The following is a 16,702-nucleotide window of genomic DNA, read 5'->3' on the forward strand; positions in this document are numbered from 1 at the left end:
AGGGCTGAAGGCACCAAAGGTATTGAGTTTGGTGCATGTTTGACACCAGAGATAGAGGCAGAATAAAGAACAGAGGAAAGGGTAGAATGAGCAGGGTGTTGAGAGAAACAGGAACGAATAAGGACAGTACAAGAACAATAAAAAGAAAGTAGACAAATAAGTAGAAAAGCAGAATCAGAAGATAGGATGTGAAGAGTAGAAATAAAAAAGAAGGATAAGGCCGAATGGAAGATCTGAGAATCAGCCTCATAAGAGTTAGGAAAAGAGAAAAGGGGAAAAAAACATTGTGTAGGACATTCCTTTTGGAGGAAAGATGTTTATGGAGAGTCCAGTCTTTGATAGCAGGAATATTTAAATATTTAAATTGGAGATGTAGTAGGGGGAATGATGATATTGGAGATGGTGAGATGATGGTGAAGGTAAAGATTCTATAAACGGAGGAACAGCAGGAGCAGATTTGGATATTTAGGGAAATGTACAATGGTGAAAAAAAACGATCCAAAGATGAAGCTGGTTGAGAATGAGAAGCTATAGAGAAAAGTGGTGAAATGGGTTACGCGTTGTAAAGCATAGCTTAATTTTTAGTGTAACCTCTCCTGTACCAATCTGTCCTGTTTTGTCCCAGCAGAGTATTTCTCCCTGGATCCTCATACAGCTCACATTGCTCTCATTGTATCTGAGGATGGGAAGAGAGTGAGAAGAGGAGAAGAAAAGGATCTCCCTGACAATCCACAGAGATTTGATTACTGGTCCTGTGTCCTGAGCAGGGAAGGCTTCACCTCAGGAAGACACTACTGGGAAGTGGAGGGGAATGATGACTGGACAATAGGAGTGACCAGAGAGTCTGCAGAGAGGAAAGCAGGGTTTAGCTTTGTTCCCCAGGGTGGCTACTGGGGTCTGTACAGTGGCTATTCTGGTTTCTCTGCCCTCTCTGACCCTGTAACACCCCTGCTCTCCGGTCTGAGGCCAAGGAAGGTGGGGGTATGTATGGATATCGAGGAGAGGAAGGTGTCCTTTTACACAGTGGAGTCCAGGTCTCATATCTACACTTTCACAGACATGGTATTCAATCAGGGGGAGAAGATCTATCCAGTCTTCAGGACTCGTGATCGTTGTCAAGACCTTGTGCTGCTACCTCCTGTCAGATGTGGAGATTAAACACATCACTGAATTATGAAGACAGACTGACCTCTATCATAGCTGTCAAGAAATGTTTTAGATATACAGTATATTAGAAGACATCAGTATCAGGAAGTATATATTCTCAAAGTATTCACTGAGTATTTTGCACAAATCATAATAAAAAATAATACTCTTGTGTTGTTGGTTCTGAACAGAGGCAATGAAAACAATAGGAATTTAATGAGCATTGACACGTCTGTAATTAGATATCTGTTCAATTTTTGCTGCTAGAAAAGGAGGAAGACAGGGGTAAAGGAGCTGTCTGCCCAAGTGCAGCAGTGAGTAAATGTGCGAACAAGATAGAGGAACAAGAAAAACTGAGAACATACTATATAACAAAACAGTTCAGTCTGGCTGAAATAGCAGATAGTGGAAACTCCAGGGAAGCTTCAGGCTCCAGCAGCTACCAGTAAGAATGAAAAGGATGTTGAGATGTTACATGAGGAAGTGTTTTTAAGACTGTACAGATGCAGCCATTCAAAATGCGCGGGCGATACCGCATTATTTTGCGATGCGCTTTACGCAGTCTACCGCGAGTTACCGGTAAATACCGCGAGTTACCGTAAAGTCTCCTATAATACCGCAAGTAAAATAATAGTATCCGGAATTTCCGCAAGGTGGAGCTAATAAAGCTCAACCTCTCATGTTTGAGCTGTCGCCATCAAAGTCTTTAACGAAGATATTACTAATAGTATTAATAATGAATGACCTTGGACAAGCTGTAAACTCAAAGAATTGCCCTGGTCCACATTCTTTTTTTCATTGACCGTCTTTGTAAAAGTAACACCACAGCATTTCGCAATCACGCATTTGTTTCCAATCATGCAAAGTACAGTAATTTTTGATAATCGATTCACCATGCCTTTCACATGCTCATAAAAGAGATTGATTAAGGAACATAAACATATTACCGTATGCAAACTGTACTGTGTACAGTATGTATATGTATATTTAATGTCTTAACTGTGCCCGTTTAAGTATTGAATATTTATATGGAATTTTACCACTGAAGGGAAATCTTAGTACCTGAGCATAAAAAGAATAGGAGCATACTGTAACGCGTGTGAAGGCCATAAACGATATTAATTTTGGAACTTAAACATACAGTATATAGCTGGTCTCGGTACTTTAAAGAAAACATACACACCAGTATTCCATTTCTCCCTAAACATTTTAAGCATCGAAGTCTTTAACTGACGTGATACCGGAGTCAGCAAGCATACTTTTAGAATTTGAATCCCACGGGAGTTATGAATTTCCTTTAACAAACATTTCTTTGAAAAAATGAAACGTTTCCCTGAGTCAGAGATTAAATAAAACCTGAATGATTGAATTTAAGTCATTTTGATAACAATGAATAGTCACCTAGGCGTTACAATATAAACATTTATATTGATTTAAATCGCGTTTTGATTTAAATCGCAAACGCGGGTTTAAATATATGTTTTTTGATTCACAATCAGACAAATGCAACATAAATTGATACTGTATCTTTGTCTTCTAAGTATCTTAATAAACTTTCAGCATAGCTTTCTCCCCGTTTAGATTTATTTTTCTTGGGATCTTGGGATCAAACGTGGAAAGATTAGATTGTAATTGTTTTTATTTTTTAAATACATTCTAGAAAAGTGTAATCTATATTAAAAAGATGTACACCACCTGCTATAAAGATACATATTGTAATACTTTCGAGTTCGGATAGGACAGACACGAGAACTCAGACTTGCGGAGTTAAAGCAAGTTAAAGCCTTGATTTTATATATCACCTTTAAAAGTGGCATCTCAAAGCAAAGTAAATACCCAACACTGATTGTACCCATCTGTCATGCTAATAAAGAACCTAGAATTGAATTGAATTGAGGGAGAGAGGGGGGGAGGGCGAGCGAGAGAGCCAGGACAGACAGGCAAATAAGATACACTCCACAGACATTCACAACAGCGACATATCATAAAACTTTTGCACATATAGTTATTACTTGGTGTTTTTATCCTGTACGGCGTTTTGAGAAGCCACCTTTAAAGGCGATATATAAAAGCGCTGATTCTTATGGTATGTGTTCCGCCGGGGATTCAAATTTTTTTTATTTTTTTTTAATCGCATAACTAAGGAAATAGCAGTATAACCTTGTTCATGCACAAACAGTGGCATGTTACATTATTAATTTGGGTGTCTCCTCTTGCCAGAAAGCTCTAAATTGCATTTTGAATGCGGTTTTTGGCTTTTTTAAAATTGCAACCCATAAATAAAGCTGATACTGTTTAGACTTTGAATTATTTTAAACTGTATTACAGCAGCACAATGGACAATGCAACGTAAATTGCAAAAATGCACTTGGAATCTGTCCAAGCCCTACTTTGTCAGGCATTTTCTTTTACTGCAACGGACATAAAAACTCCCTTGCTTTTAACAGAGCGTTTCATAATTTCTAACTACAAAAATTATTTAAACTGCGACACTTATCATTCAACCAGAGCTCGAAATATCACAAGGATCCCCAAGAGCACAGCACATACTGTATTAAAAGAATCGCGTATCTAAAGAAATTAATAGGTATAATTATATTTGTGTACTGCGACAGGGCTGTGTAGGGCTGTTTCACCTCTCTCTTCATGTGACTCTATTCAAAAGCCATTTAGCAAAGAGGGGATGAGAAGAGTGACAAACTAGTATTCTTTAGATCTTTTTTCTGAACCGGGGAAAATCTGATCATGTTTCTCTATAACAATAATAAAAAACATTGCCACACCCGGACTGTTAAACCAACACATTAGCACGTCAAAGCCCATTGAGGAGCCGGGCGCAATAATTGTTTTGTCCCTTGATTTACTGATCTGCATTAATTACAGAAATCGAGTTTCTGCTCTTTGCAGACGACCTGGTCCTGCTGTCGCCCACAGAACAGAGGCTGCGGCAGAACCTGGCAGACCAGAGTTATGGTTTTCCAGAAAAAAAGCCAGACCTCAGGGAAACAGGTACAAATTCACACTTAACAACAACACATTAACACCTAACAACGGGAGCAGGGCCGAATTAGGCCAGTACCCACTATTGTTAAACATACAGAAAAGAATATTAAAGTATTGGCTTTAGTATTAGCCATACAGAACATTAAAGTGCCCCTTTCCATTCAGCGGGTGTCTGAGCCACTGTGTCCTATCTTCTGACAGTCGCTGTTGTGAATGTCTGTAGAGTGTATCTTATTTTTAGTACTATATTTTTATATTATATTCCCTATTAATCAAACTCTAAGAGTATGTATCGGCTTGTCCCCCCCTCCCGCCCCTCTCTGTGTACAGTAGAGCCTCCTGTCCAGCCAGCACATGTCCACAGACATTCACAACAGCGACATATCATAAAACGTTTGCACATATAGTTAAATTATTAGTTGTTTCTCAGGAAGTTAAAAAAAACACTTGAATTACTTATCCAGTCTCTCGAAATAAAGTTATTTTTCAAGCACTGCAACAAACGTCGGGCAAATTGTTTTTTTTTAATCCAACATTAACAGCCACATCTTAAATCTTGTCAGTCAGCTCTTTTTTCTCTATTTGAATTGTGACGATTCTAACAACCTGGGATAACAAGTGGTCTCAAAGTCATTGAGCTCACAGACCTTCAACAACAGATGACAATTCCCTTAGTCCTCCCTTAGTCTTCCTGAAATTGTCAGATTATGAGTGAATAAAAGCATCTTATTAAAAACACGTTTGCGTTTGTTTGGGAGCCATATTATGTATTTTTCATATGTAAGATATAATGATGTGTTCCCGCTTACACATCGCACGACTTTAAAAGCTAGAAAAACAGGTTTCAATTCACATTATCTGGCAAGCCTTGTTTTGTCAAAGGACAGCACAAAAAAAACAGACAATACACGGGGGGGGGGGGGATGGGCAAGCGAGAGAGAGAGTTTTTTACCCTCTGTCAAAAAAAAACAAATCACCCGGGGCAGAGACTCTGGGGGGATCATTGTGTGGTACAGAACGGAGCTCAGTCAATCCAAACAAGTTCAGTAGTAAAGAGAGAAAAGTCAACAATTGATTTAAGGACGATCTGTCAAAGTGCAATGAAATACAATATTGTTGTTGTTGCTGTTATTGTTGTTTTTATCCTGTAAAGCGAGAAGCCACCTTTAAAGGTGATATATAAAAGCGCTGATTCTTATGGAATGTGTTCCGCCTGGGATTCAAAAAAACTGCAACGGACATAAAAACTCCCTTGCTTTTAACAGAGCGTTTCATAATTTCCAACTACAAAATTTATTTAAACTGCGACACTTATCATTCAACCAGAGCTCGAAATATCACAAGGATCCTCTAAAGCACAGCAAAGACTGTATTAAAAGTATACTAGTGACAAACTAGTATACTTTAGATATTTTTTCTGAACCGGGGAAAATCTGATCATGTTTCTCTGTAACAATAATAAAAAACATTATTTTACATATCACCTTTATGTGATATCACCTTAAGGACAGCACATACAAGGGTTAATTGCACAATGGACCGCGCAAAGAAATTTAAAATAGTCTTCTTTAGGTGTGAGGGCAGGAGTGGATCGCAGAAGGCATAATCAGAAAATTAGGAAAACAAAGAACAGGACAGGTGAGACGTTTATCCAGAGAGCGAGTGATCAGAAAAAGGAACAGCTGTTACGCCCAGGTTTTACACTCTCTCTGCTGAATGAATAAAAGCATTTTATTAAAAACGCGTTTGCGTTTGTCTGGGTATTTACTTTGTAATCTGTGGTTTACATCTACTGTATTGCTTTGAGATGACACTTTTAAAGGTGATACGTAAAATAAAGTTATAGAGAAACATGATCAGATTTTCCTGGTTCAGAAAAAAGACGATTAAAATCTGTAATCTTTCCACTTGTATGTCATCGGAAAAAACAAGAAGTTTCTGCTTTGTGTAAGGGTGGTATCAAAAAGTAATCTTAGTGGTGAGAAAGCTGTGCTCCTCAAAGTGCTTTACAGGATAAAAACAATAACAACAATAGTGTTAAGCTGGGCAAACGATTTTTTTATAGAAATACAAAATGAGATATAATGATGTGTTCCGGCTAAGACATTAACGAGTACAACCCCCCTCTCTGCGGGAGTGCTGGCTGTGACGAATTAAACCGGTTTCACAGGTATTTTCAAAGTAGAAGGGGGCGAGATTTCCAGCGAAAGACACCTCCCCCCTCCAAAACCAAGGAAGTACAGTACTTACTAGTTAAGAAAGCTAGGCTCCTCAATTAAATCGCTTTAACATGCTAATGCGTTGGTGTAACAGTCCGGGCGTGGCAAGCTTCTAATGTCAACTCGACTCGATTGGAAGACAATGAACATATTCTAGCCCTAAATGAATGAATAGCAAACATGGTTTACATAAAATACATTTTTCCAAGAAAGTTTATAATAATACGATCTATAGTTGAAATCTGAGCCTAAATAAAAAGAAAAAGCATTTTCAGAGAGCAATCACGCTGTGTTTATGTAGAAAAAGTGATTAGGTTTATGAGCAATCTAATTACTTATTTGTTTAAAACGCTATATAAAATAAAGTTTATTATTAATTTGCTGGACAGAGCGGTTAACATTATTATGGATAAGACAAAGATAACGATCCTGATCAGTTTAGAAATCTGTGTACGCTGTAAGGTTTTTACTTCTTAAACTTTTAAAATACACGTTTTGAATAGAAATAAATCATCTTCCTGGTACAGTATGTATAGCAAACCAGCACGTCTTTTTTCTCCAATCAGAGGGGTTAGATGCTCGGTTAAAAGCAAAGGAGATTGTCTGTTATAGTGCACATAAAAACAAAAGTTAGCTGGCATTATATCCTAGAAGACACAGACCGGCACCAGACCAGGAGAATGCCTGCAGCATAAAAGAAAATGCCTGATGAACTAGGGATTGGACAGTTTCCAAGTGCTTGTACAATCGAAGGAAATGTTCAAATAAATGTGCAAAAGAAATAAACAAAATTATAATTTATTTCTTTATCATATTGGCTAGCTAATGTCCTCTCTTTGCTAGTTAGTGGCTGTGTTTCTGCGTTGGGTAGCAACGGGTGACTGTTCTCAGGCGGAAGATGTAAACAGCTTAATTTTCGTGCTAAATAAGTTTTTAAAATTAAAATTCATTCTATGCAGCAATCGCATATTTGGGTACCGTTTTATAAAACTTTCATGCTTAAAATGTTTAGGGAGAAATGGAAGACTGGTGTGTATTTTTTCTTTAAACTACCAAGACCAGCCATACACAGTACAGTTTACGTACATACAGTAATGTTTTTGTTCCTAAATTAATATAGTTTATGACCTTCAGATGCGTTATGCCCCTCTTCTTTTTATGCTCAGCTACTAAAATTTCCCTTTAGTGGTAAAATTCCATATAAATATTCAAAACTAAGCGGATTAAAATGTGCACAGTAAAGACATTAAATGATTAAATCTTTTCACTACCAACCAATGCACCACGAGTGCCCCTGTCGGTCATTTTGGCCAGCCAATCACTTACCGCGGTGCCCCGCGGTGGCTTGTGGGTAGATTACCGTACCGCGCATTTTGAATGGCTGCATCTGTAGTTATAGTGCTCCTAGTTTTCTCACCCAACTGTCTTAGAGCACTTTCTGTTTGAAAGCTGAGCTTGAGTCTTGATTTCATGATCACATCCTGTGGCTACAAAATCCCTTCCTGCCTTCTATGTTACATAAACTATTTGAACGTAGCCCATTACTCTAACAAACTGGCAGAGTGTCATTGGTGAAGTCATTGATTTAAAACAAAATGGAAGGCTTCACAGCCGAAACATTGTGTTTTCTCTCTTCTCTTTTCAGCATGGAATAAACCTATTACTTGTTCCTTATATAACATATATGTTGTTCAAATAGTATTTCTTCATCAGAACAACAGGGAACAGGCAAAGTGAGTCACAAAGAGAAAGTACTGTAACAGTGGAAGAAGAGGAGGAAGGAGTGAGAATGGAAGGCTTTGTCAGCAGAATGGATAGAAGTGGGAGGGTGGAGGCAGTAAGTACCATGACAAGTGAAAGAGAGGAACTTAGAAAGAGGGAGAAGGTAAGTAAACCAGAGAGCTGCTACGAGATTGGATTAGCGAAGATAAGTGGTGGAGAGTGGTGGAGGAGGAAAGCCAGCCACTGTGCAAGCTGGCAACTCAAGTCTCAAGGCAAGATATACCGTTCTATGGATGGAATGCCAGTCCATTGCAGGACACACAGAGACATAAACACACATACTCATACCTGGGTCAATTTTCACAAATGCCAATTAACTTTCCAATATGTTTTTGGAAATCAGAGCACCTGAAAGAAACCCAGACCAAATGTGGAAAATCAATGTGGAGAAATCCACCATAACTTTATCTAAAGGCCTCCACAGGAATTTTGACATCAGAATTAAAAGAAATAAAACTTTCATATTTTTTTAGCACAGATATGAATCTTAAACCAAACATCTGTTTATCCATCCATTTCTGACCCACTTTATCCAATACAGGGTTGTGGAACAGCTGGCTCCAATTTTGGCAAGCTGGCAACCTGGGAAGTGACAAACTCAAGGCAGGATATACAGTAGTATTCTGTGAATAGAACACCAGTCCATTGCAGGACACATGGAGACACAAACACACACACTCATACTTGAGTCCATTTTCACAAATGCCAATTAACCTTCCAATTTGTCTTTGGACTGCAGGAAACCAGAACCCCTGGAAGAAACCCAGCCACTGTGCCATTCTAAAACATATGATGTGAAAAGTATGAATCAAAATACAGATCTTGCCAAAATAAATCTCAAGCAGATATTCCAGAAGCCTTTTGTCCCTGAAATTATTATGAGCACCACTCAAAATGCTGAAAGAGATGTCGTTATCATCATGTCTTATGTCTTTAGAAATATTGGGGAATCAAGATCTTTCAGGCTAAATAAATCTTAAATAAATATATATCATTTATCTGATTAAATAATATTAAATATATTTGTATTTATTTTACACAAATACATATTTTTCTTCATGGGTTTGCATGGAAACAAAGGTGTTGAAACACAACTTATCTCAACAGAGTAGATGCACATATTTTTCATTGTGAAAATGCTAAGAATTAATCTGTTTAGTAATGCTGTACAACCAACCACATCATTCGTACAACACATGTACAGTATGACTTGCAATATTTGGCAATAAACAGTAGAATCACAATTGTAATTGCCATAGACCAAATAACCAAAGATCAAAGAATAGAGCAACATTTTAGTGGATTGAGACAGGTGTTGCCCAGGGTTTGGATCTGGATGGGCTGTGACGGAAATACAGAAAAGATTCTGAAGGGGCCTGATCCTGAGGAAAAAAATGTGAAGAACTGATAGACATTAGAAGGACTCCAGGTCAGAGAATAAGGACAGTCCCACAGGGGAGTGTTATACTCTTAATAACTAAGATTATTATGATGGAAAGAATGTTCATGTTCACTGTTATAAGAGATAACTCCTACATGTTAACACAGCGCAGTGAGGGTGTTATGGACAGTATCAGTAATTTGAAGGACAGAGAGAGCGACAAGGGGTGCTTTGCTGAGCAAACAAGATGAATAGACCCAGTGAGAAACTCTATGAGGAAGTGTTTTTAAGACCGTAATGTTGTGGTTATAGTGTTCCCAGTTTTCGCACACAAACTGTCTTGAGCATTTTCTGTTCGAAAGCTGATCTTGAATCACACAATCACAAGATCACATCCTGCCATTACTGATCTCCTATTAAATCTCTTCCTGCATCCTGCGTTACATAAAGCATCCTGTCAATTTTAAGAGCAGTTAACAGCCCAGCAGTTAAGCGTTGTCCTGATGGAGTCAGACCAAAAATATTCACATAACATTAGTCTAAAAAGCAAAGTCAACATCCACATCTATTAAACACAGTAATAAATAATATTATTATGTCCACAGCTATTTAATACTATCTTACCTTATTATCTCTATATCCAGTAAGCAAAAAAAAACAAATATCACAGCTCCTCCTTAAGGGGTTACTTCCTGTCTGTGTTTCCTGTAAACTACAGTAATCTCTTTCTGATCTTCAGTTCTGTTTGTGAAAACGTTGTCTCTGAACATCGGAAAGAAATCTTTCTGCAGTCTGAACAATGATTACAATCTGAAGATGGTAAGGACGGAAAAGGTATATTCATGGAAATGTCTTATTATGTAGTGTAATTCTGAAACTCGTAAACACTGTTTTTAACACTGTTGCTTGGATTCAGATCAATGTATAATAACTAATCACTTAATATTTTTGCTGCAGATTCCTATAAATCATAAATGAGCTTAGTATTGGAGATGGCCATGTCATATACAATTATAAAATATTACGGTATTCTAAAATAAAGGTTTAAAGTATGTAAATTTTCAATTACCAGGGATAATAACAGGTGTTCTTAGTCAAATGGAGATCAGAATCAGTGAGATTACGTAATCTCAGGCTGAGCCTTAGAATACAAATCCACATGAATATTTAAAAAAATGTTTTAGTCTTTCATCACAAGAGAGGTGAAGGTTTAATAATTATTATTGATTATTAGCACCATGATCTGCAAAGACACTGAGGCATTTTCTAATTTACTCCATTTCAATAGCCGTCTTCCTCCTCTCTGTGCTGTATGCATACTGTAAATGTCTTTGTTGTTTGTGGTGAAACACATGGGCTGTTACTACTGTTTGTGTGTATATTTCATTGTTGAAGGCTGAATGTCAGCTTGCCATAATGAATCATTATGTCAGTGATTTCAGTGCTTATTTTGAAAAAGGATACTGATCAATCTGAATTTCCTTTCAGAAATGAAGTATGACCAGTGGGAGTGTTTCTTTGCAGTCCTCCAGCTCCTCCACCAGATGTTTGTCTCAAGATCAGGTACCATGAAGAAAGACTTACTGTATTAACCCAACAAGTGTATTGGGTGAATCTCTAGCACAGCCATGCCTTTGGGGCAACTGTCCTCACACCCTCTATGCCCATCCTTTCTTTATTACACCCTTGCTTTGTTTTCATGAATGGGAATGGGAAAGAAGAAAATGATGTAACAGAAATCTGCAGTCAATGAACAATGTTAATGAAATCAGACTGAGTGAAGCTATTGACTGACTAGCTTTAGTGAGACCTTCACAGGCTTTGTATAATACCCTGGAGCATGTCTGATGACAGGATTCTGCTACTCCAATCGGCTGTCAGACCTATGACATTTAGTTCTCCTGACCTTGCAGGTCCTTTTGATCAGTGAGGATTTTTCATTGCTAACAGAAAAATAATTCATTATTAACACAGAAAACATGACTATTGAGTGTCTGCAGCCTGTTTCAGTGAGTTTGTATACAAGATGGAGGCATGTTATTTCTCTTTCAGAAATGTTTCAGGTTCTTGGCCCAGCTGATCCTGTTGTTGTTTTCCCTGGTGAAGATGCTGTCCTGCCCTGTTACCTCTCACCAGACATCAGCACTGGGGACCTAGAGATCAAGTGGTTTCGAGAAGATTACAGAACAGCTGTGTGTTTATACCAATATGAGAGCTATAACTTTGAAAAACAGAACCCTTCTTACAGCGGAAGAGCTGAGCTTTTCCCAGAGGAGCTCCCCAGAGGAAACATGTCTCTAAAACTGAAGGATGTGAGGCGCTCTGACCATGGAAAGTATAAATGTGTGGTGGAGTCTGCAGAACATTATGAAGATGCTCTTATTGATCTGTATATTAGAGGTGAGTGATTATAATAATAACATCACTTTAATTACCCTTTACAATCTCTTGCATTAGGAATTCTCTTTTCACATACCCCAGCTTGCTCTCCATGAGACACACAGACATTGTATGGTGCCCCTGGAGCAGTTGGGGTTAAGGGCCTTGCTCAGGAGCCCAACAGAGTAGGATTCCTCTGCCGGCTGCAGGATTTGAACCAGCAACCCTCTAGCCACAGGTGCAGAGCCTTAGCCACCGCTCTGCCCCAAAAATTAATCAAACTTTTAAGGATTGTTACACATCTTTGGGATTCATTATATTTACTGTATGTGCAGCATAATTATTTGGAATTTCATCTTAATAATCTACACTTAATGTGATCGATATCTGTCATATTTGATAGATGGGATACAGTGAACATGGCAACTCTCCACAGAAAACTACAAAAGAGCAACTGTGCAGAGGGTCACCAAAGAAAATGAAAGAGAAAGATTTGGCATAGAGGATGTTGATTTGTATATAATGTACAGTATATACTGTATATATATATCTACATGTACTGTATTTGGATGCCTGCCCCTGGGAGTAATAATGTTGGTGCCACATTATATACAATTTATGGTGTTGTCTAAGAGTCTGCATGCAAAAAATAACCTTTTGTCCTTACAAAAATGTAAAAAAAGACAAACCTTTTCATGGGGTGTACTTACTTGTTCACACCTCTGTTTATACTGCACTTAAATAGATTTATGCCTTTTTTCTTATTTTAATATCTTAAACTTATTTTAGCATTCAAATTAAATTAATCACAGAACATCTAACTCAGTTTTTTAAAAACATTTTTATGATGAATCTACAGCTCTGGGCTCCCAGCCCTCAGTGTCTCTCCACAACTCTGGAGGAGATGAGGACCAGCTGCTATGTAGATCAGAGGGGTGGTTCCCTGAACCTACAGTGATCTGGACAGACAGGGATGGAAACGATGTGACATCACTGTCCAACACCACAGTGGAAAAGGACAGTCTGGGGCTACTTAATGTCAGGAGCTACATTCCTGTCACACAGGAATCCAACATTTTCTCCTGTCTGATTAGAAGTGTTCTACCTGAACCCGACTGTGGATCACAGCTCCACATATCTGGTAAGTACTAAACAAGAACAGTAGACCTTAACTGTAAGGTAATTAATTAATTTCTGCTCACTATATAATGTACACTTGAACACAATCCAAATGAATAAATTGTGATCAGAATGCAATTGCTATGCTGTTCCTTATGTCTCATATTGTGACTATTGTGATTATGACTACTGCATCCTTCACAGGAAGTGGCCATGTTTGTTACATTCTTTCAAATTGCTCTTATTAAGAAATCTTCCATAAGAGTGTTTTTGACAAACAGGTAATAAGCTATAAACACTGAAAGCTCAAGATTATTTAATTTTAAATCTGCTTCCCGTTTCTGCATAAATTGAAACCAAAACATGAATAAAGCTACTGAGATAAGATATTGTAATTTCTGTCAGTAATGTACTATAGAATAAACTCTGCGACCATTCCCTCCAGTTGTGTTACAGTATGTTTTAGAATAAAAGAAGCAGCATCAAAGCACTGGATTCCCTACTATCCCATACTTTAATGGAAGGTTTTGGGATGTCTGCTTTTCTGTAGTTTTCTCCCTGAATTTATTCTGTGGAATCCAGGTAACTAGGTGAGCTGTCTGACTGGGTTAATATTTCTGTGCTGTTTCCAGGAGACATTTTCCATGGACCCTCTGGATGGATGGTGACTCTTTTCTTAACAATAGCTGTTACTGTAGCAGCATCAGCATTTCTGGTGATCCAGTGGAGAAAAATGGAAAGTATGTAGAAATTAAAACACTGTTTAATGTTCAGGAGTATTTTCTATTAACAAAACATATGCTTCTGAACATAAAGGTTGAAAATGAGAGCAATTCATTTAGCTTAAACCTTTTTTACTAGCTTGATTGTTTAGCATTTGAATTAATCAAATTTAATTAAGCCATTTCATTCAAGAGTCCAGAGTTTTGATCCTCTGGCAAATTAGGTACAGTACTATAAGCAGCCATATCACCCTGCAATTCACACCTGGCAGCCCACTGAATCTCAGCAGGTGTGAACCTGGTCAGTACCTGGATGGGAGACCTCCTGGGAAAAACTGAGGTTGCTACTAGAAGAATGATTAGAAGGGGTGGTAGGGGGCGCTCACCCTGCAGTCAGTGTGGGTGTTAATGCCCCAGTATAGTGACGGGGACACTATACTGTAAAAAGGTGCTGTCCTTCAGATGAGACATAAAACCAAGGTCTGACTCTCTGTGGTCATTAAAAATCCAGCGTTACTTGAAAAGAGTAGGGGTGTTATGCCGGTGTCCTGGCCAAATTTCCCATTGGCCTTTACCAATCCTGGCCTCCTAATAATCTCCATCTATGAATTGGTTTAATCACTCTGTTCTCCTCCCCACTGATTGCTGATGTGTCATGAGCGTACTGGTGCACTATGGCTGCTGTTGTATCGTCTAGGTGCAGAACGTGGGTGGTATTGGTAACTCTTTGCATTTCCTGCAAAGCACTTTGAGTGGAGTGTCCAGAAAAGCACTATATAAGCGTAAGGAATTATATAACAATAATAATATGAATATTATATTATTATGTAATATCACATAAAACAATAAGATTATATTATACAATAATAACAACATTAACATTATTATTGTTGCTGTTGTTGTTATTATTAGTTCACATAAGAACTTTTAAAATTAACTTTTTTGTATTCAATACTGTAATGATGAAACCAAGCAAGTATACTGTATGTAAAAGAGGTTGGATGTCAGTATAACCTGCTGAAAAGTAAAGTTTTGTGCTTGCATAAGAATTCAAGGGCCCATAACACCCTGCTTTTTTAATAGGTCTCTACAGGTTTTGCACAGTGGAGTGGTGTAAGTGTGTATGTGTTTTAGAAATTTCCATAGTTAACTAAGGAGAGAATAGAGTATTCAACAACCAATGTTAGCAAAAGTAAATATCTCTATGGTAGCCATGGGATGAGGAACTTTAAAAGCCAGCATGGGTGCAGGAGTCTATATCGGTATTATTGACTCCACTGTTTCTTTCTTACAGGGGAACAGATGCTCTGGGAATCCAAACGTAAGTGAACAACATTTGGAAATATTCTTTCTAGCTGCTCTGCTGTAACATTACATACAGCATTAAACTGCTGTAAATAGGGTTGTACATCAGTACTAAATCTAGTGGTACTTGAGAAATTATGTACTGTATGATTATTAATATCTTTGTGATGGCATAGACTTGTCATTTACTGTACATCTCTCTTTATTTGCAGGAGATACATTAGTACTTCTTAAAGAACTAGGTAAGTTGTTTACAGTAACTGCAGCTTGTAATGAATTGGAATTTAATCAATCATATTTTTCTGTTGTTCCTTGTAGTGAACCATGCTGTAGTTTCCTGTACTGAACTGTTTTTAGTTTACTGTACACTACTGAGTTTTCCTTGAGTTCTACTCTCATGTATACTGTAGTTTGCTTTACTTTTCTGTCCAGTAGTTAACTATGCTTCATTATGCAGTATTGAGTTGAACTACACTTTTACACTCATCAGTCACTGGTTTTTGTTTACTTGTAAAATATTCATTATTTTCTAATGTCTGAGACAAGTGTTTGACGATATTACCAAACAACAAATTATTCTTTACTTATCATGTGAATTAAAACTGTGATTCTGTCATTATAACAGAACTTTGTACCAATTTCAGTTTTATAAACTACGACACTATTTATTCACAAGTGAAAGATTAGTATTGATGGATACTAATGGAAACAGACAGGACTCATTTACAAATATAACACTACAAACTGTAAGTGTACATTTGAGAAAGGTGTGCATTTATAAAGAAAGTGAAGAGGGCCATTATATATAGGTCAGAAATAATAAACACAAGGTTTTTGAAACTTAAATGTAACATCACAATTTTACTGCTCTGTTGCTTTCCTTTTGTAAGTTCAGTATAAGATAAGATTACTTTACTAGCCATATACAATTTCTTGCATTAGCTGGGATTTTTGCATATCCCAGCTTGCTCTCCATGAGACACACAGGCAGGGAGAGAGATGCTTGGGGTCAGAGTGCAGGGTCAGCCATTTATACAGCACCCCTGGAGCAGCTGGTATTAAGGGCCTTGCTCAGGGGCCCAATGGTGTACAATTCCTCTGCCAGCCACAGGATTAGAACTGGCAACCTTCCAGTTACAGTAAGCAATAGAGGCACCGCTCCATGCCTCCTGGCCTCTGATGCCTCTGATGTATGTCCTCTGATTTCTAAAGAGGCTGGAATCTGACTGTCCCTCTCAGGCAGAGGAAAGAGACCTCACACGAAGAGTATTAACTGCACCTCTGCACTACAAACCCATTCTCTTCAGGAAGATGAAAGAGCATTCAGTCATTGCCTCAGGGTGTCTAGTTATTCAGACAAGCCTCATGAGAAGTAGAGCTCACAGCATGAAGAAGTCCCACTCTACATCAATTACCTTTCACCACACCTTCAGTAACAATTCTTTTGTTTTCTCCACCTTACAGGAGTAGGGCGGCCCATTCCTAATCAAGGTAAGGGCACTCTGTATTTAAAGCACATCTGAAACAGTGTTGGCCGTGTCTGAAATATTGTTATCCAGAATGGTAGTGGGTGGAACAAAGTGGATCTGTTTCAGATACCTGGTACAGTATCTGAGGTTATTGGGGACAGTACCAGAATGTCCCTA

At 38.0% G+C, this 16,702-nt stretch overlaps 1 protein-coding gene across 1 annotated transcript in view; it reads left to right on the top strand.

The window, feature by feature from the left end:
- The window catches only part of LOC148676628 (uncharacterized), a 29,644-nt gene that overhangs the window by 10,925 nt on the left and 2,017 nt on the right, over positions 1 to 16,702 (top strand). The window contains exons 9-17 of the mRNA XM_088622744.1: positions 626 to 1,155; positions 8,068 to 8,362; positions 11,020 to 11,094; positions 11,584 to 11,931; positions 12,770 to 13,051; positions 13,662 to 13,769; positions 15,046 to 15,072; positions 15,269 to 15,298; positions 16,521 to 16,547. Of these exons, the coding sequence (XP_088478870.1) occupies positions 626 to 1,155; positions 8,068 to 8,362; positions 11,020 to 11,094; positions 11,584 to 11,931; positions 12,770 to 13,051; positions 13,662 to 13,769; positions 15,046 to 15,072; positions 15,269 to 15,298; positions 16,521 to 16,547 (1,722 nt within the window). The remainder of the gene's footprint in view (positions 1 to 625; positions 1,156 to 8,067; positions 8,363 to 11,019; positions 11,095 to 11,583; positions 11,932 to 12,769; positions 13,052 to 13,661; positions 13,770 to 15,045; positions 15,073 to 15,268; positions 15,299 to 16,520; positions 16,548 to 16,702) is intronic.

The sequence above is a fragment of the Lepisosteus platostomus genome, chromosome 2, assembly GCF_059453375.1.
Source record: "Lepisosteus platostomus isolate fLepPlt1 chromosome 2, fLepPlt1.hap1, whole genome shotgun sequence".
NCBI classification, from domain to species: domain Eukaryota; kingdom Metazoa; phylum Chordata; class Actinopteri; order Semionotiformes; family Lepisosteidae; genus Lepisosteus; species Lepisosteus platostomus.